General features: G+C 34.9%; 1 protein-coding gene across 2 annotated transcripts in view; it reads left to right on the top strand.

Annotated features, from left to right (window-relative positions):
- Nucleotides 1–17,938, top strand: part of KIF16B (kinesin family member 16B) — a 999,411-nt gene that overhangs the window by 80,339 nt on the left and 901,134 nt on the right. For both annotated transcript variants that reach the window (XM_053712121.1, XM_053712122.1), the window contains exons 6-7: nucleotides 855–952; nucleotides 4,914–5,023. In XM_053712121.1, coding sequence (XP_053568096.1) covers nucleotides 855–952; nucleotides 4,914–5,023 — 208 coding nt within the window. The remainder of the gene's footprint in view (nucleotides 1–854; nucleotides 953–4,913; nucleotides 5,024–17,938) is intronic.

Genomic DNA, 17,938 nt, shown 5'->3' on the forward strand with positions numbered 1-17,938 from the left:
TTGCCCCTTTTTCCTGTAATCTGATTATGAAAATTGTGATCTTTTCAATTCCTGTCAAAAGAAGAATTGCAGACTCCAGGTTTAAAGAGACAGCAAAGTCAACTTTCATGATTCAGACAGAGCATTTGATTTTAAACAACTTTCTGATTTACTTCTATTATCAGATTTGCATCCTTGTTTTGGTATCCTTTGTTGAAGTGTACGCAAAGGAGCAGCAATGCTCTACTGGGTGCTAAATAAACAAGTGACAAGAGGCACATATGCAGCTATCAATCACCAGCTAGGTCCTACTTAGGTATACTCTTCAACAAAGGATACCAAGGGAGCAAAGTAAATTTTATAATAAGAGTTAACTGGAAAGTTGTTTAAAATGGTATACTTTATCTGAAACATTCTGATTTGTATCTCCTTTTAACACCACTATATCCCACATAGTCATTGGTTGTAGACTCTAGTGTCTCATTTATAGATGTCTCTAATTGGCCTCAGAGGAGAAGGAAACCTACAACATGGCAGCACCATTTGTATTTATGAACATTAAAAACTTCCGAATTTGAATAGTATAAAATTCAGCTGTATTTTATTTTCAGGTTAATCTTTTGCATTGAATACATCATTCTATCTAGTATTTATTTAGTGTTATTATGGAAAATGTCATTGTATCAGCAAAATGAATGCCTCGATAACAAAAGGACATTTACCAATTGGATTTTCATGTAAAAGTAAAAAAATATTTTTGTTAGTATTAGAAATAATATTTAAAACATTGAACAGGCTTTGTTCTTCTTCTCTCGGATGTACAGTTTACCAATATGTTAAGTTTGCATTTTTTTCACTTGTTTCACCCATCACAGGGAGATTCTGGATTGATTCCTAGGATCTGTGAAGGATTATTTAGCAGAATTTCTGAATCAACAAGATGGGGTGACGCATCTTTTAGAACAGAAGTCAGGTACATCTCTTTTTTAAATTTTTTTTTTTTAGAATAAATAATTGTACATAATGAAATTAAAATAAAAAAAAACTACATTAAAGGGACAGTAAAGTCAAAATTAAACTTTCAAGATGCAGATAGAACATGCAATTTTAAACAACTTTCCAATTTACTTCTATTTTTTCTTAGTTCTCTTAGTATCCTTTGTTGAATAGCATACCTAGGTAGGCTCAGGAGCAGTAATGGGAGCTTGTTGCTGATTGATGGCTGCACACACCTCTTGTTTAAGGCTTACCTGATGTGTTCTGCTTGCTCAAAAGTACATTGCTGCCCCTTCAACAATGGATATAAAGAGAAACCATTAATTGGATAAGAAGTAAATTGGAAAGTTGTTTAAAATGATATGCTCTATCTGAATAATGTAACAAAATGTTGGGTGTTATGCCATTTAAATAAATACGTTTGTAATTTTATATGATTGAAGCATAAATTAAAATAAATCTACTATACACAAATATATAGACCCATCTCAATATAATAATAAAATAATAATACTTTTACTATATACAAATTTAAAACATTTATAAGCAACAATGACACAAGGTTTCAACAAAAAGAAGCATGAAAGGTTTTGTGCTTTTCATGACATAATCTGATAATTTTTTTTCCTTTTGGTTTAAAACAAAATACAGTAACATCTTCTATTGACATATCTCAGTCGTACCAAAACTAAACTGCATATTTGCTTATGAGAAAAGATCAATTATTTAAATTATGAGAGTTGCACAGTTGTTCAACACCTCTGCTTCCAGAGAGATATTTCTTTTTTTAAACTTACACATTATCCATTCCAAAATAAATGAATGTTCTATATGGCTGTTCATTTTCTCTGATATACCATTCTCATGATTTTGCTTTTATAATAATCCCTCCCCAGCGGACCTTCTAAGAAACGTCACTATTTCTTGCATAAAGCTGAGTTTTCATTGTTAAAGGGATACAAAACCCAATTTTTTTTCTTTCATTATTCAGATAGAGCAACTTTCTAATTTATTCCTATTACCTATTTTTCTTCGTTATTTTGCTATCTCTATTTGAAAAAGCAGGAATGGAATGTTGAGAGCCAGCCCATTTTTGGTTCAGCACCTTGGTAGAGCTTGCTGATTGGTTTGCTACATTTAGTAACCAATCGGCAAGAGCTACCTAGGTGCTGAAATAAAAATGGGCTGGCTCTTAAGCTTACATTCTTGTTTGTTCAAATAAAAATAGCATGAGAATGAAGAAAAATTTATAATAGGAGTAAATTAGAAAGTTGCTTAAAATTGCATGCTCTATCTGAATCATGAAAGAAAAAAATTGGGTTTAGTATCCCTTTAAGGGCGACTTTCAGAATATATATTTTCTAGTATTATATTGGGTGGAACAGTATCATACTAATGTTAAATGTTTGTTAAAAAAAATAATAATAAAAGAAATATCCCAGTAGAAGTACAATATTTTTTTTTAAATCGATACAGTAGTGGCCTTCTCTAGAATTTTGCTCCTTATAACTAAGCATATTTACCCACAAGTCAATATTTTGATGCCAGTAAACCACCATTTTAAAAATGATTTGCAGCATATGTAAACAAGCAACTTTCTCGCGTAGCACATTTTACCTCTATTGTTATGTTTGTAATTTGTTTTTTTGCCAACCCCTTCCTCTCTGCAGATGCCCTTATTTCTAGATCATAAGCTGTCAGCTCTCCTCCTGTTGTATCAATGTGCACTTTTTATTTTATGTCCTTTCTAAGTGTGACAGCAGTAATTTAGAGACAAATGACGATAATAACAGATATGAAAGCACAACTTTACTAACATGACCTATTAATATGTAGGGTTAGTAAAGAAGGCGAGTAAATAGAATTTGCCTCAAAAATTGTTTAGTTTTGAAATCTGTTCAGTAACGTTATCTTGTTCTATAGCTAAATAATGTATCAAAGGTTACATTCATATGTGATTTATCCTTCTAGTTATTCAATGGAATCAATACTAATCTCTGCAGACTGTACCTTCAGTTGACCTAACTGTACTTTTTTCATTAAACCTTCTTGCTGAGAACATTTATAGTGATAATCTTTTTCATGTAATCTTTATTGCATTTGTTTGGTTCAAGCTATCCAGCGCTCTCCTGGAATACTGATTAAAGTCTCATAAATGTTCTCACAAATGCTGTTTGATATGTCCTTTTGCTCTGTCATTACACTTGCAGTAATTCAGTGTACAGACTTCATAAAGAATATGTTTATGCAAGTGTTTTTGGACAGAGTACTAGGGCTCGAAGGGAGCCTTTATTTCCTTCCCTTTATGATCTTCGGAAATAAACAGTTGAGAAACCTTCTGTAAATTATCCCTTGAACATAAGCCATGTGGTTTTTCTAGAGCCGCTATAACTGTCAAAAAACATAGAGGAGCGTGAGACTCTGTTTTGGAAAGAGAGGAGTCTGTAGTTGTTGGGGCATTGTCATAAAATGGCAGTCACCTACCAAATATATCTACTGTACCTCTCATATGAAAGATAGCATTATCCAGTGTTCTATGTGACTTTTTTATATAAGCACTAAAATGGGGCAAGTGACTTAAAACAGGAGAAGCCCAATTTAGAAAAGGCAGTTACTGTGGCAACAATGAATTAATAGAACCACATACCAATGAAATGAAATCCGGTGGGTGAGGCAACCTCTTTGTGAACCCAACAATACATATTTTCATGAGACTCTTTATTTGAATGCAGCAACCCTCTTTTTTTTAAAATAAGTGGTAATGTGTCCATCCAACTACAGGTGATTGTTATAATCATGATCTCACATCATTTGTCAACATTAAAGAAAAAAACATTATCACTCTCCTTAAAATGTAAATCTATTAGATCCATAATTTGAAATCATTCTAGAGTTTCATGTTCTTAAAGCTATCAAGCTGTTTTGTTTTGGAGTCAGGACTCTGATCTTTTTGTGAAATGATGCAGAAAAGTTAAAGGGATAGGAAAGTCAAAATTAAACGTGCATGAATCAGATAGAGCATGTAAATTTAAGACACTTTTAAATTCACTTCTATTTTCAAATGTGCTTCGTTCTCTTAGTATCCCTTGTTAAAAAATGATTACGCACATATCATACACTAATAGGAGTTGCCGCTAATTGGTGCCTGCACACATTTGTCTCTTGTGATTGGCTAAATAGATGTGTTCAGCTTCCTGCCAGTAGTGCAATGCTGTCCCTTCAGCAATGGATAAAAAGAGAATGAAGAAAATTAAATTGGAAAGTTATTTAAAATTGTATGTTCTATCTGAATCATAAAAGAACATTTTGGAGTTTACTATCCCTTTAATCATGGTAGTCCTGTTTTAGATTCACTCTCTTAAATGTAATTAAAAATATACACTAGTGTAATCTTCATTCTAACAAGTAGTGTATTTTAGCTTGCCATATATTTTATTCTTACTGATAAAAGTCCTGTTATTGGCATTGAATGTTGCAGTTTGTGTGTTATTTTACATTTCTGCATTTTAGATTGTTTCTTTTATTTAGGGCTGTTAACCGGCCTATATTTTACTTGTATAAAAGGTCACATAAAGAGTTGTCCCAACATATTATGTTAAAACTTTTACTTTGGAGGAAACTGGTTTTGAAAGGTATGGCCAATTTAAACTTATTGAAAAAACTTAAAAATATGTACAGTTAAAGTTATCATACAAATTTCTAGGATCCAAATTTTGTCCATCATAGATAGAAATCATTCTATATTGCATTGGAGGCAATGAGCATACAAATGAGAACTGTTATTTAATACAGCACTCACCAAAAAGATTTAAAAAATCAGTTCTTTATTGCAAGCATAACATTTGCACGTATTTCATTAATTAATTAGTTAATACATTTTTTTAATTGAGTTAATTTACTATTGTTTATTTAACATTAATTTCTGTTCTACCTTTTAGCTATCTGGAAATATATAATGAGAGGGTAAGAGACCTGCTTCGAAGAAAAACTTCAAAAACATTTAATTTAAGAGTAAGAGAACATCCGAAAGAAGGTCCATACGTTGAAGGTACAGCTTTTTAATAACATTATATATATTTATATATATATATATATATATATATATATATATATATATATATATATATATATATATATATATATATATATATACACACATATATATATATATATATATATATATATATATATATACATACACACATATATATATATATATATATACTGTGTGTATGTGTGTGTGTGTGTGTATATATATATATATATATATATATATATATATTCTGTGTTGTTGAAATGTATACTTATTATTTAAAAGATATGCAAATTGAAGGCATTTACAGAATTTTAAAAATAAAGAAATTAGACTAATACATTTAGATATACTACGTTAATAATTTTTGGCATTTTATTTGAACTTTTGTTTACTTTCCCTCCCTCCCTAAGCTTCTATGGTTTCACATGCTTTTTAAAAGGTGGGTTTTGCATCAACAATCATAATAAGAAAAGCATTCTTTGCAATAGTAACTCATTTGAATCAGTGCTAAACCTCCTTAAGGGAACACAAGAGGGCAGGCTACCCCAGTATGCACATGTGCAAACAGAGTTTGCGCTATATTTGAATATTAGTTTGTGATTGGTTAGCAGTTGTTATTTTGTTCTGGGGGACAGGGAAATCGGTTAAGTATATTTTTATGTTTATTCTTTTATTTGACAAAATAAAGCTTCAGTTTTCATTAAAAAAATTATTCTTAGACTAAAGGTTTGTTTCAGTGTAAATTGTTTGTTTTTTTACAGATGAAGAAATATAGTGTCATCCCTCTTAGTAAAGTATGCTTGCTACAGAAAAAGTATCCATAGACATCTGTCAGCAGTACCTGCTACTGTTTTGAGCCATTAAATGCTGACCCACCAAGATGCTTTATGGACTCCATCTCAGATCTTGATGTGCACTAATTTTTCCCACCTGTAACCATGGCTTTATATAGGTAGCTTTTAGTTATAATCAACCTGTCCTGAAAATGAGTATGTGTATTGTTAAAAAAACAAGCAAAAAGAGATTCAGCAGTCAGCCTATAATAGATTAACCCAGATACCTTCTGGGAGGCGCCAATTACAAGAAACCTGTTCAGTGCTGCTAAAAATACACAAACGTGCAAAGAAAAAGCCCCAACTTTTCCTAACACTAATAAATTGCAAATACAAGATCTGAGTACATATAAAGTGCAATCTGAAAAAATGGAAACACTATATGTACTGTAAGTAACACAGTAACGAGACTTAGTAAACAGACGTGCTAGTGAAACATAAAAAGATATATATAATCTGTTTATGCAAACAATTGTATGAAGGTAAATTCCTTATATAGTCAGTTCACAATAAGTATAAGACATACGGCTAGATTTGGAGTTTTGTCGGTAACGACCTGAAAAACTAACGCCGGCTTTTTTCTGGCCACACCATAAAAATAACTCTGGTATTGAGAGACCACATAAAGGCTGCGTTAGGCTCCAAAAAAGGAGCGTAGAGCATTTTTAACGCAGCTTCAACTCTCGATACCAGAGTTGCTTACGGACGTGGCCAGCCTCAAAAACGTGCTCGTGCACGATTCCCCCATAGGAAACAATGGGGCTGTTTGAGCTGAAAAAAAAACAAACACCTGCAAAAAAGCCGCGTTCAGCTCCTAACGCAGCCCCATTGTTTCCTATGGGGAAACACTTCCTACGTCTGCACCTAACACTCTAACATGTACCCCGAGTCTAAACAATCCTAACCTTACACTTATTAACCCCTAATCTGCCGCCCCCGCTATCGCTGACCCCTGCATATTATTATTAACCCCTAATCTGCCGCTGCGTAAACCGCCGCTACTTACATTATCCTTATGTACCCCTAATCTGCTGCCCTAACATCGCCGACCCCTATATTATATTTATTAACCCCTAATCTGCCCCCCACAACGTCGCCTCCACCTGCCTACACTTATTAACCCCTAATCTGCCGACCGGACCTGAGGGCTACTATAATAAAGTTATTAACCCCTAATCCGCCTCACTAACCCTATCATAAATAGTATTAACCCCTAATCTGCCCTCCCTAACATCGCCGACACCTAACTTCAATTATTAACTCCTAATCTGCCGACCGGAGCTCACCGCTATTCTAATAAATGTATTAACCCCTAAAGCTAAGTCTAACCCTAACACTAACACCCCCCAAAGTTAAATATAATTTAAATCTAACGAAATGAATTAACTCTTATTAAATAAATTATTCCTATTTAAAGCTAAATACTTACCTGTAAAATAAATCCTAATATAGCTACAATATAAATTATAATTATATTATAGCTATTTTAGGATTTATATTTATTTTACAGGTAACTTTGTATTTATTTTAACCAGGTACAATAGCTATTAAATAGTTAAGAACTATTTAATAGCTAAAATAGTTAAAATAATTACAAAATTACCTGTAAAATAAATCCTAACCTAAGTTACAATTAAACCTAACACTAGACTATCAATAAATTAATTAAACTACCTACAATTATCTACAATTAACCTAACACTACACTATCAATAAGTTAATTAAATACAATTGCTACAAATAAATACAATTAAATAAACTAGCTAAAGTACAAAAAATAAAAAAGAACTAAGTTACAAAAAATAAAAAAATATTTACAAACATAAGAAAAATATTACAACAATTTTAAACTAATTACACCTACTCTAAGCCCCCTAATAAAATAACAAAGCCCCCCAAAATAAAAAAATGCCCTACCCTATTCTAAATTACTAAAGTTCAAAGCTCTTTTACCTTACCAGCCCTGAACAGGGCCCTTTGCGGGGCATGCCCCAAGAAATACAGCTCTTTTGCCTGTAAAAAAAACATACAATACCCAAGCCCCCCAACATTACAACCCACCACCCACATACCCCTAATCTAACCCAAACCCCCCTTAAATAAACCTAACACTAAGCCCCTGAAGATCATCCTACCTTGTCTTCACCTCACCGGGTATCACACCGATCCGTCCAGTAGAGCTCCTCCGATGTCCTGATCCAAGCCCAAGCGGGGGGCTGAAGAGGTCCATGATCCGGCTGAAGTCTTCATCCAAGCGGGGCAGAAGAGGTCTTCCATCCAATTGAAGTCTTCATCCAAGCGGCATCCATCCGGAGCGAAGCGGCAGCATCCTGAAGACCTCCACCGCGGAACATCCATCCTGGCCGACGACTGAACGACGAATGACGGTTCCTTTAAATGACGTCATCCAAGATGGCGTCCCACGAATTCCGATTGGCTGATAGAATCCTATCAGCCAATCGGAATTAAGGTAGGAATATTCTGATTGGCTGATGGAATCAGCCAATCAGAGTCAAGTTCAATCCGATTGGCTGATCCAATCAGCCAATCAGATTGAGCTTGCATTCTATTGGCTGATCGGAACAGCCAATAGAATGCGAGCTCAATCTGATTGGCTGATCGGATCAGCCAATCGGATTGAACTTGACTCTGGCTGATTCCATCAGCCAATCAGAATATTCCTACCTTAATTCCGATTGGCTGATAGGATTCTATCAGCCAATCAGAATTCGTGGGACGCCATCTTGGATGACGTCATTTAAAGGAACCGTCATTCGTCGTTCAGTCGTCGGCCAGGATGGATGTTCCGCGGTGGAGGTCTTCAGGATGCTGCCGCTTCGCTCCGGATGGATGCCGCTTGGATGAAGACTTCATTCGGATGGAAGACCTCTTCTGCCCCGCTTGGATGAAGACTTCAGCCGGATCATGGACCTCTTCAGCCCCCCGCTTGGGCTTGGATCAGGACATCGGAGGAGCTCTTCTGGACGGATCGGTGTGATACCCGGTGAGGTGAAGACAAGGTAGGATGATCTTCAGGGGCTTAGTGTTAGGTTTATTTAAGGGGGTTTGGGTTAGATTAGGGGTATGTGGGTGGTGGGTTGTAATGTTGGGGGGCTTGGGTATTGTATGTTTTTTTTTTACAGGCAAAAGAGCTGTATTTCTTGGGGCATGCCCCGCAAAGGGCCCTGTTCAGGGCTGGTAAGGTAAAAGAGCTTTGAACTTTAGTAATTTAGAATAGGGTAGGGCATTTTTTTTATTTTGGGGGGCTTTGTTATTTTATTAGGGGGCTTAGAGTAGGTGTAATTAGTTTAAAATTGTTGTAATATTTTTCTTATGTTTGTAAATAATTTTTTATTTTTTGTAACTTAGTTCTTTTTTATTTTTTGTACTTTAGCTAGTTTATTTAATTGTATTTATTTGTAGCAATTGTATTTAATTAATTTATTGATAGTCTAGTGTTAGGTTTAATTGTAACTTAGGTTAGGATTTCTTTTACAGGTAAATTTGTAATTATTTTAACTATTTTAGCTATTAAATAGTTCTTAACTATTTAATAGCTATTGTACCTGGTTAAAATAAATACAAAGTTACCTGTAAAATAAATATAAATCCTAAAATAGCTATAATATAATTATAATTTATATTGTAGCTATATTAGGATTTATTTTACAGGTAAGTATTTAGCTTTAAATAGGAATAATTATTAAGAGGGATATTGTGATATTAGAGTAATACCACAAATCCCCTATAGGAGGCGCTAATGACTCAGGGCAGAAATTAGTACTGAAATACAATCAAAAAACCCCTTTGGTGATACCAAAAATGTAAAAAAACATATAAAACAATATATAGAAAATAAATGGTAAAATATGTAAAAAGTAAAATATAAAACATAAAATATAATGATAGAATAAAAAATATATATATGAGAATACAGACGTATCAATAGGTGAAATGGGAAAGATCCCAACTGAAGTCCAAATAAGTCCAAATAAGTCCAAATAAATGGAAGTAGAAATAGAAGGCAGCTCTCGGTCTTCACCCAAACGATGGTGTATCTTCAAAAAGAGGTTTCACTGCAAGGAAAACAGAAACAGAGGCGCCACATGTGTAGATCAATCAAAACAGACAATATCCAAGTTAGATGAGATACAGGATACTCACAAACGTGAAGGCACTCTCTTGTGCCTGTAGGAGCGGGCTGGTATTTAAACAGCAAACCAGCTAGCTGTACCAAGGGATCCCCGTCAGGATATCCTCGCAACAGTAATCCTTCACTAGATTGATTCCAGCAAAAAGGAAAAAATGTTCAGAGGGGAGGAAGGCTAAACAGCCTTATGGTTACTGGCAAGGGAAATGCCATACAAACACCAGATTTGTTTAAAAAGTATCAAGTATTTTATTTTACAAAAGATAAAAAAATACCATCAATAACAAATTAAAGCTTGGTGTATTTAATGGCAAATCTCCTTGTATATAGAGATAATAGCGACGCGTTTCTCAGGGAAGACCCTGTTTCATAAGGCTTGTATACTCTAGAACCATTTAAAACCCCTTTATATAGGGATCAGTAACCATATGTTTGTAATAAACCCTCCCCTTCCTTGACATAAACCAATGAAACCTTTTCTTTCCGAAAACTCCCACTTGTTGCCTTAATTAGAAGTTTATAATAGTTTTTCCTTTAATATTATGTCCACTTGATCAATAATCTGTGGGCCCATATCCTAATGTGGTTATGTGTGATGTTAGATCTAGATCGTAATGTATCGATTGTGAGATAATTAAAAGTGTATGAATGTAAACATACTTAATCGGTGATCGTTTTTTGACCAATTAAAAGCCTGCTTTAGGAGGCTTGTACAATTTGAAACACCCAATTGGTTCATGTGCTCTTAGTTTGATGACTACAATTACCATCATACCTCTCTACCGGAACTATAAGGAAATAGAATTTGCCTAATTGTGAATTGTTCTCTGACCGTCTAATTTCAGTGACTACAAGTACCATAATGCTTCTCTAGTCTCTACCGGAAGTGCCCGGGTAGTGTGTCTGCGTGACTGTTATTTTGTAGTCTTTTTCGTCTAAGTGGGGGCTTGTACATAATAATCCATTCGATTGGTTGGTGTCACATTCCCACTTTAACTGCAGTTTGACTCTGATGGACTACAACTCCCATCATGCTTCTCTGTGTCCAATAGAAACCGCTATCTGGTGTCTAATGGGCATCCACTTGGAGTCTCCCTATACAGGCGCATTTGGTTCACTCGCAATGGTTTTGCAGATGTACCCATTGCGCTCCTAAGTGTAATGGTGGGGGCAGAATTAAATACTCTAAATTATGAATAACATGTTAATGAATAATATGATTGCTCTAAAACAATTTGCTCCATTGCTTATAATACTCGATCTTTAATTAGGTCAATGTGATAGCACAATAACAAATGTAAAGTGCTGTAAATAAACTTTACTGATTACACTCTATATACTTTAACTATGAAATTAAAAACGTGTACCGATTTAAACATAATAATATAATGTCAGTGCATATAAATTTATAGTTCGAGTGACTCAACCTTTTACACCTAATGTATATATTTTTCTAACTAATAAAAAATGTTGGTGCACCTTAATCTAAATTATATGTATTATTTTATACCATATATTAGTCATCAGCCTTATGACAATGGTAATATTAATGAAGATAAAGATTATGCTAAGTGTGGTGTTCAATATTATGCTGAATGTGTTATGAAGAACAAGAATATGAGTGGTCCTATTATTACCACTGGTGGCTGACAAAACCTAAGTGCGTGTATATATGTGTAATTTTCAAACATAGTGAAAATGATTGTGATAGTGAATTCCTAATAGTGTTTAAAGCTACCACTTAATACCACTTATAATGACAATGAAGTTGTGATGTCACCTATACTGCTGTGTCTATGATTATTTATCATGTGTATGATGGTGTGATAAATTATTATCCCAATTGGATGTAACTAGGCAGCAAGTGAGCTCGGAAAGTAAAGTATACCAAGAATTCCCACTGTTTAACACAGTGAAAAAAGGAAATATAAAAAACATCACCAAATCAGTGAATGATACCGTGTTAAACATACAAATCTTAACAGAGCCCATAATAATTATAACCATAGTATACTAATAACTTCAGAAATTGACATATTATGCAAAAGCTTAAGAAAACGCAGCAGAGTCTATGACTTCATTGAGGCCAGTTGGAAATAAACTATTGAATTTAAAAATCCAATATGTTTCTCTTTGTCTCAACTTACTGAACCTATTGTACAGATTACTTTTAGGAATGCATTCTATTGGGGTGATTTTAAATGGACATTTACCAGATATAGATTTTTGACAGGTGTGACGGGATACGCTATGTTTAGATGATTTTACCTTAATGTTTCTTAAGTGTTCACTCCACCGAGTTCTGACCTTCCTACAGGTCCTGCCTATATATTGTATCCCACATTCGCATGTGAGTACATAGATAACAAAATTAGAGTCACAAGTCATTTTGTTTTTGATGGAAAAAGTCTCCCCGGTGTTATGTGAAACAATCTCAGTGGAACCTTGCGTGATGTGGTCACACATATAACAAAGTTTCTTTCCACATCTAAAAGCTCCTATCCTATTAAAGATGTCATTACCTTTCTTTCTTGTTCCTCTAGACTTATTCACCATATTCCTTTTTGACATAACAACCTTACTAGGAGCTAGTTTCTGTTTATATGTAGGTGCTCTTTTAAAAACTAATTTTGGTTGTAGTGGTAAAGTTTTATTTAAAATCGGATCTTTAAGGAGGATAGGCCAATGTTTTTTTAGAACTTTGTTAATGATTCTGTGGTTAGAATTATACTGTGTGACAAATAGTGGTTGTTTGTTAAATGTAGTTTCTTTCTGGCTATTATGTTGATCTGAGGTAGTGACTGTTGATAGCAAAAGTTCCCTATCAAGGTCCCTGGCTCTCTGTTGGCCCGAGTTAATTAATTCAGAGGGATACCCTTTTTCTAGGAATCTTGATGTGAGTATGCTTGCTTGTTTATTATATTGTTCTACTGTGCTGCAGTTCCTGCGTAGACGACAGAACTGACTGTACGGAATATTTGTTTTCCATCTTGTTAGATGGTTGCTTTGGAAATGTAAAAAATTATTACAGTCCACTTTTTTAAAAAAAGTGGATGTTGATAAATTACCTATTGCATCCCATGATAGTGTCACATCTAAAAATTCAATATTGTTTTTTTGTATATTATGTGTAAAACTGATACCCATACTGTTCCTATTAAGATGTGCAACAAAGTCAAGAGCCTCAGGTACTGAACCATCAAAAATAAATATTAAATCATCTATGTAACGGCCATAGAACACCAGATTGCCCCTCCATCGCGAGTTGTAGATATATAGATCCTCAAATTGACCCATAAAAAGGTTTGCGAAACTGGGGGCAAATCTGGTGCCCATGGCCGTTCCTTTGATCTGTAAATAAAAAGTGTCCAAAAACTGAAAATAATTGTGTTTCAGAATAAAATTAATAAGTGATAGCAAATAATCCTGTTGTTGTTCAGGCATGAAGAAGTCTCTATTCAAATACATCTGTGTGGAGGATATCCCTAGATTATGAGATATATTAGAATAAAGGGACCCCACATCACATGATAGCCACAGATAGTTCCCCTTGTTTTTAATGTCGGATATTTTGTTCAGGAGGTCTCTTGTATCTTTGATGTAAGAAGGGAGATTTATGACATATCTCTGGAGATAGATATCTATGTACTCCGATAGTTTATCAGTTATGCTATTCATGCCCGCTATGATGGGTCTACCTGGCGGGATTCTTTCGTTTTTGTGGAGTTTAGGCAGATGGTAATAATACGGTGTGCTGGGGTGGTCAGGTGTGAGATATCTTTTCTCTTTTTTTGTCAGGATATTCTCCAAAAGACCTTGTTCTAATAAAAGATTTAGTTTCTTTGTATAATCTGTAGTGGGATCGAAAGACAATTTAGTGTAGTAATTAGTGTCATCTAGGATCCGTCGGGCCTCTTTAATGTAATCAGAATAATTCTGTAAAACTATGCCCCCGCCCTTGTCTGCCTGACGGATGACCAGATTTTTGTCATCCGTCAGGCTTCTAAGGGCCCTGGCTTCATTAGGCCATGTACGCTTTTTGCCTATAATTCTATTGGGCATAGACTCAAAGTCTTCTAAGACTAGTTGTTGGTATAGGTCTATATAGGACACTTCCTCTTTAGGCGGGTGGAAAGTTGACAGAGGTGCCAAAGAAGTATGAATTACTCCTTCGAACAGCTCTTCTGTTAATTGGCTAGGCTCATATGTTAATATGGAGGTGGAGTTTCTTGTTTGTTGTGTATCTAATAGTATCGGGGCCCCTTCAATGTTGTGTTTTCTCATAGCTTTGACAGCAAAGTACCTTTGTAACGCTAGTTTGCGAGTATATTTGTTGAGGTCAACAAATAATTCAAATATATTGTGTGAATTCGGAGGGCAGTAAGACAATCCCCTTCCCAACACCCTGATTTCATCGTCAGTGAGGGAATGTGAGGAGAGGTTAAAAATCCCTTTCTTTAATTTCTGAAGTCTTTCTTTTTGGTAGGTTTTCCCTCTCCCTCTCCTTCCCCGTTTGGGTAAGGTCTTTTCTTTTGATTGGTTGAGGGATTGGGTTTCCTCCATAGGGGTGCCAGATTGGGGGTCCCTAAAAAAACCTCAGATGAAGTTGATGGAATATTATCCATTCTATGTGTAGTAGACCTATCTACCCTAGGATGGTCAAAGGTATTGTCTTGTACTGAATTCAGAGCTTGAAACCTATTTGAGACTGGAATATGGTTAGGGTTGTTATATTCATGGTGTTCTACCATTCCTCTATAGTCTCTGTCTGAATATGTAAATCTGTGGGAATTATCCCCATTGGCTTGATGTTGGTTCTCACGCGGAAAAAATGTGTTATTATGTGGATAGTTGTTATTGTGATTGATATGTTGAATTGTATTCCTTCCTGAAGTATCATTATTATGGTAGTTATGTTTATTTTTATTTCTGTTCCTATTTTGTCGTTTGTGATTCTGTACTACAGTCCAATCACTATTTGTATTGGTTTTAGTTCTATTATAAGTGTATACTTCACCTTTATTATAATCATCCTCATCTCTCTTTAGTTTTGAATTTTTGTTAGTAATAATCTCTGTCTGAAAATCATCAACTGATTTGATGGTCTGATTATTAAGTTTAAGGTATTCTGGATGTTCTTTGAACTTTTCTAATTCCTTTTGTGTAGAATCTATCTCTATCCCAATCTCATCTACCAAATGTTGTCTGTGAGAGATGAGCAAGTCAATAAGATTAAATGAACATTCATCTAAAATATTATACCATTTTGTCAGTAGTTCTGGGTTATTCTTAAAAGAACAATTCTTAAAAACACGTAAACCTCTAGGGATCTGTTTCTTTTCTTTGTATTTTTTCAAACAATCTAGATCCCACCAATGCCTATTCTCATTTTTCAGTAAATCTTCCAATTTAGAGAAAAGGCTTTCTATACTAGCATTGATGGCAGGATCTATGATGGTTTGTATACATCCCTCATTATTAGTGGAATTTTGTCTCCTTAGTGCTCTTTCAGAGGAGGATAACATAGTAAAAAAGCAGCTCTCCTATCAAACCAAACCGGTACTTGACTGCAAAAAGTATTAAGAGGGATATTGTGATATTAGAGTAATACCACAAATCCCCTATAGGAGGCGCTAATGACTCAGGGCAGAAATTAGTACTGAAATACAATCAAAAAACCCCTTTGGTGATACCAAAAATGTAAAAAAAACCTATAAAACAATATATAGAAAATAAATGGTAAAATCTGTAAAAAGTAAAATATAAAACATAAAATATAATGATAGAATAAAAAATATATATATGAGAATACAGACGTATCAATAGGTGAAATGGGAAAGATCCCAACTGAAGTCCAAATAAGTCCAAATAAGTCCAAATAAATGGAAGTAGAAATAGAAGGCAGCTCTCGGTCTTCACCCAAACGATGGTGTATCTTCAAAAAGAGGTTTCACTGCAAGGAAAACAGAAACAGAGGCGCCACATGTGTAGATCAATCAAAACAGACAATATCCAAGTTAGATGAGATACAGGATACTCACAAACGTGAAGGCACTCTCTTGTGCCTGTAGGAGCGGGCTGGTATTTAAACAGCAAACCAGCTAGCTGTACCAAGGGATCCCCGTCAGGATATCCTCGCAACAGTAATCCTTCACTAGATTGATTCCAGCAAAAAGGAAAAAATGTTCAGAGGGGAGGAAGGCTAAACAGCCTTATGGTTACTGGCAAGGGAAATGCCATACAAACACCAGATTTGTTTAAAAAGTATCAAGTATTTTATTTTACAAAAGATAAAAAAATACCATCAATAACAAATTAAAGCTTGGTGTATTTAATGGCAAATCTCCTTGTATATAGAGATAATAGCGACGCGTTTCTCAGGGAAGACCCTGTTTCATCAGGCTTGTATACTCTAGAACCATTTAAAACCCCTTAGGAGCGCAATGGGTACATCTGCAAAACCATTGCGAGTGAACCAAATGCGCCTGTATAGGGAGACTCCAAGTGGATGCCCATTAGACACCAGATAGCGGTTTCTATTGGACACAGAGAAGCATGATGGGAGTTGTAGTCCATCAGAGTCAAACTGCAGTTAAAGTGGGAATGTGACACCAACCAATCGAATGGATTATTATGTACAAGCCCCCACTTAGACGAAAAAGACTACAAAATAACAGTCACGCAGACACACTACCCGGGCACTTCCGGTAGAGACTAGAGAAGCATTATGGTACTTGTAGTCACTGAAATTAGACGGTCAGAGAACAATTCACAATTAGGCAAATTCTATTTCCTTATAGTTCCGGTAGAGAGGTATGATGGTAATTGTAGTCATCAAACTAAGAGCACATGAACCAATTGGGTGTTTCAAATTGTACAAGCCTCCTAAAGCAGGCTTTTAATTGGTCAAAAAACGATCACCGATTAAGTATGTTTACATTCATACACTTTTAATTATCTCACAATCGATACATTACGATCTAGATCTAACATCACACATAACCACATTAGGATATGGGCCCACAGATTATTGATCAAGTGGACATAATATTAAAGGAAAAACTATTATAAACTTCTAATTAAGGCAACAAGTGGGAGTTTTCGGAAAGAAAAGGTTTCATTGGTTTATGTCAAGGAAGGGGAGGGTTTATTACAAACATATGGTTACTGATCCCTATATAAAGGGGTTTTAAATGGTTCTAGAGTATACAAGCCTGATGAAACAGGGTCTTCCCTGAGAAACGCGTCGCTATTATCTCTATATACAAGGAGATTTGCCATTAAATACACCAAGCTTTAATTTGTTATTGATGGTATTTTTTTATCTTTTGTAAAATAAAATACTTGATACTTTTTAAACAAATCTGGTGTTTGTATGGCATTTCCCTTGCCAGTAACCATAAGGCTGTTTAGCCTTCCTCCCCTCTGAACATTTTTTCCTTTTTGCTGGAATCAATCTAGTGAAGGATTACTGTTGCGAGGATATCCTGACGGGGATCCCTTGGTACAGCTAGCTGGTTTGCTGTTTAAATACCAGCCCGCTCCTACAGGCACAAGAGAGTGCCTTCACGTTTGTGAGTATCCTGTATCTCATCTAACTTGGATATTGTCTGTTTTGATTGATCTACACATGTGGCGCCTCTGTTTCTGTTTTCCTTGCAGTGAAACCTCTTTTTGAAAATAGGAATAATTTATTTAATAAGAGTTAATTAATTTTGTTAGATTTAAATTATATTTAACTTAGGGGGGTGTTAGGGTTAGACTTAGCTTTAGGGGTTAATACATTTATTAGAATAGCGGTGAGCTCCGGTCGGCAGATTAGGGGTTAATTATTGAAGTTAGGTGTCGGCGATGTTAGGGAGGGCAGATTAGGGGTTAATACTATTTATGATAGGGTTAGTGAGGCGGATTAGGGGTTAATAACTTTATTATAGTAGCGCTCAG

The sequence above is a fragment of the Bombina bombina genome, chromosome 4 (assembly GCF_027579735.1).
Source record: "Bombina bombina isolate aBomBom1 chromosome 4, aBomBom1.pri, whole genome shotgun sequence".
NCBI classification, from domain to species: domain Eukaryota; kingdom Metazoa; phylum Chordata; class Amphibia; order Anura; family Bombinatoridae; genus Bombina; species Bombina bombina.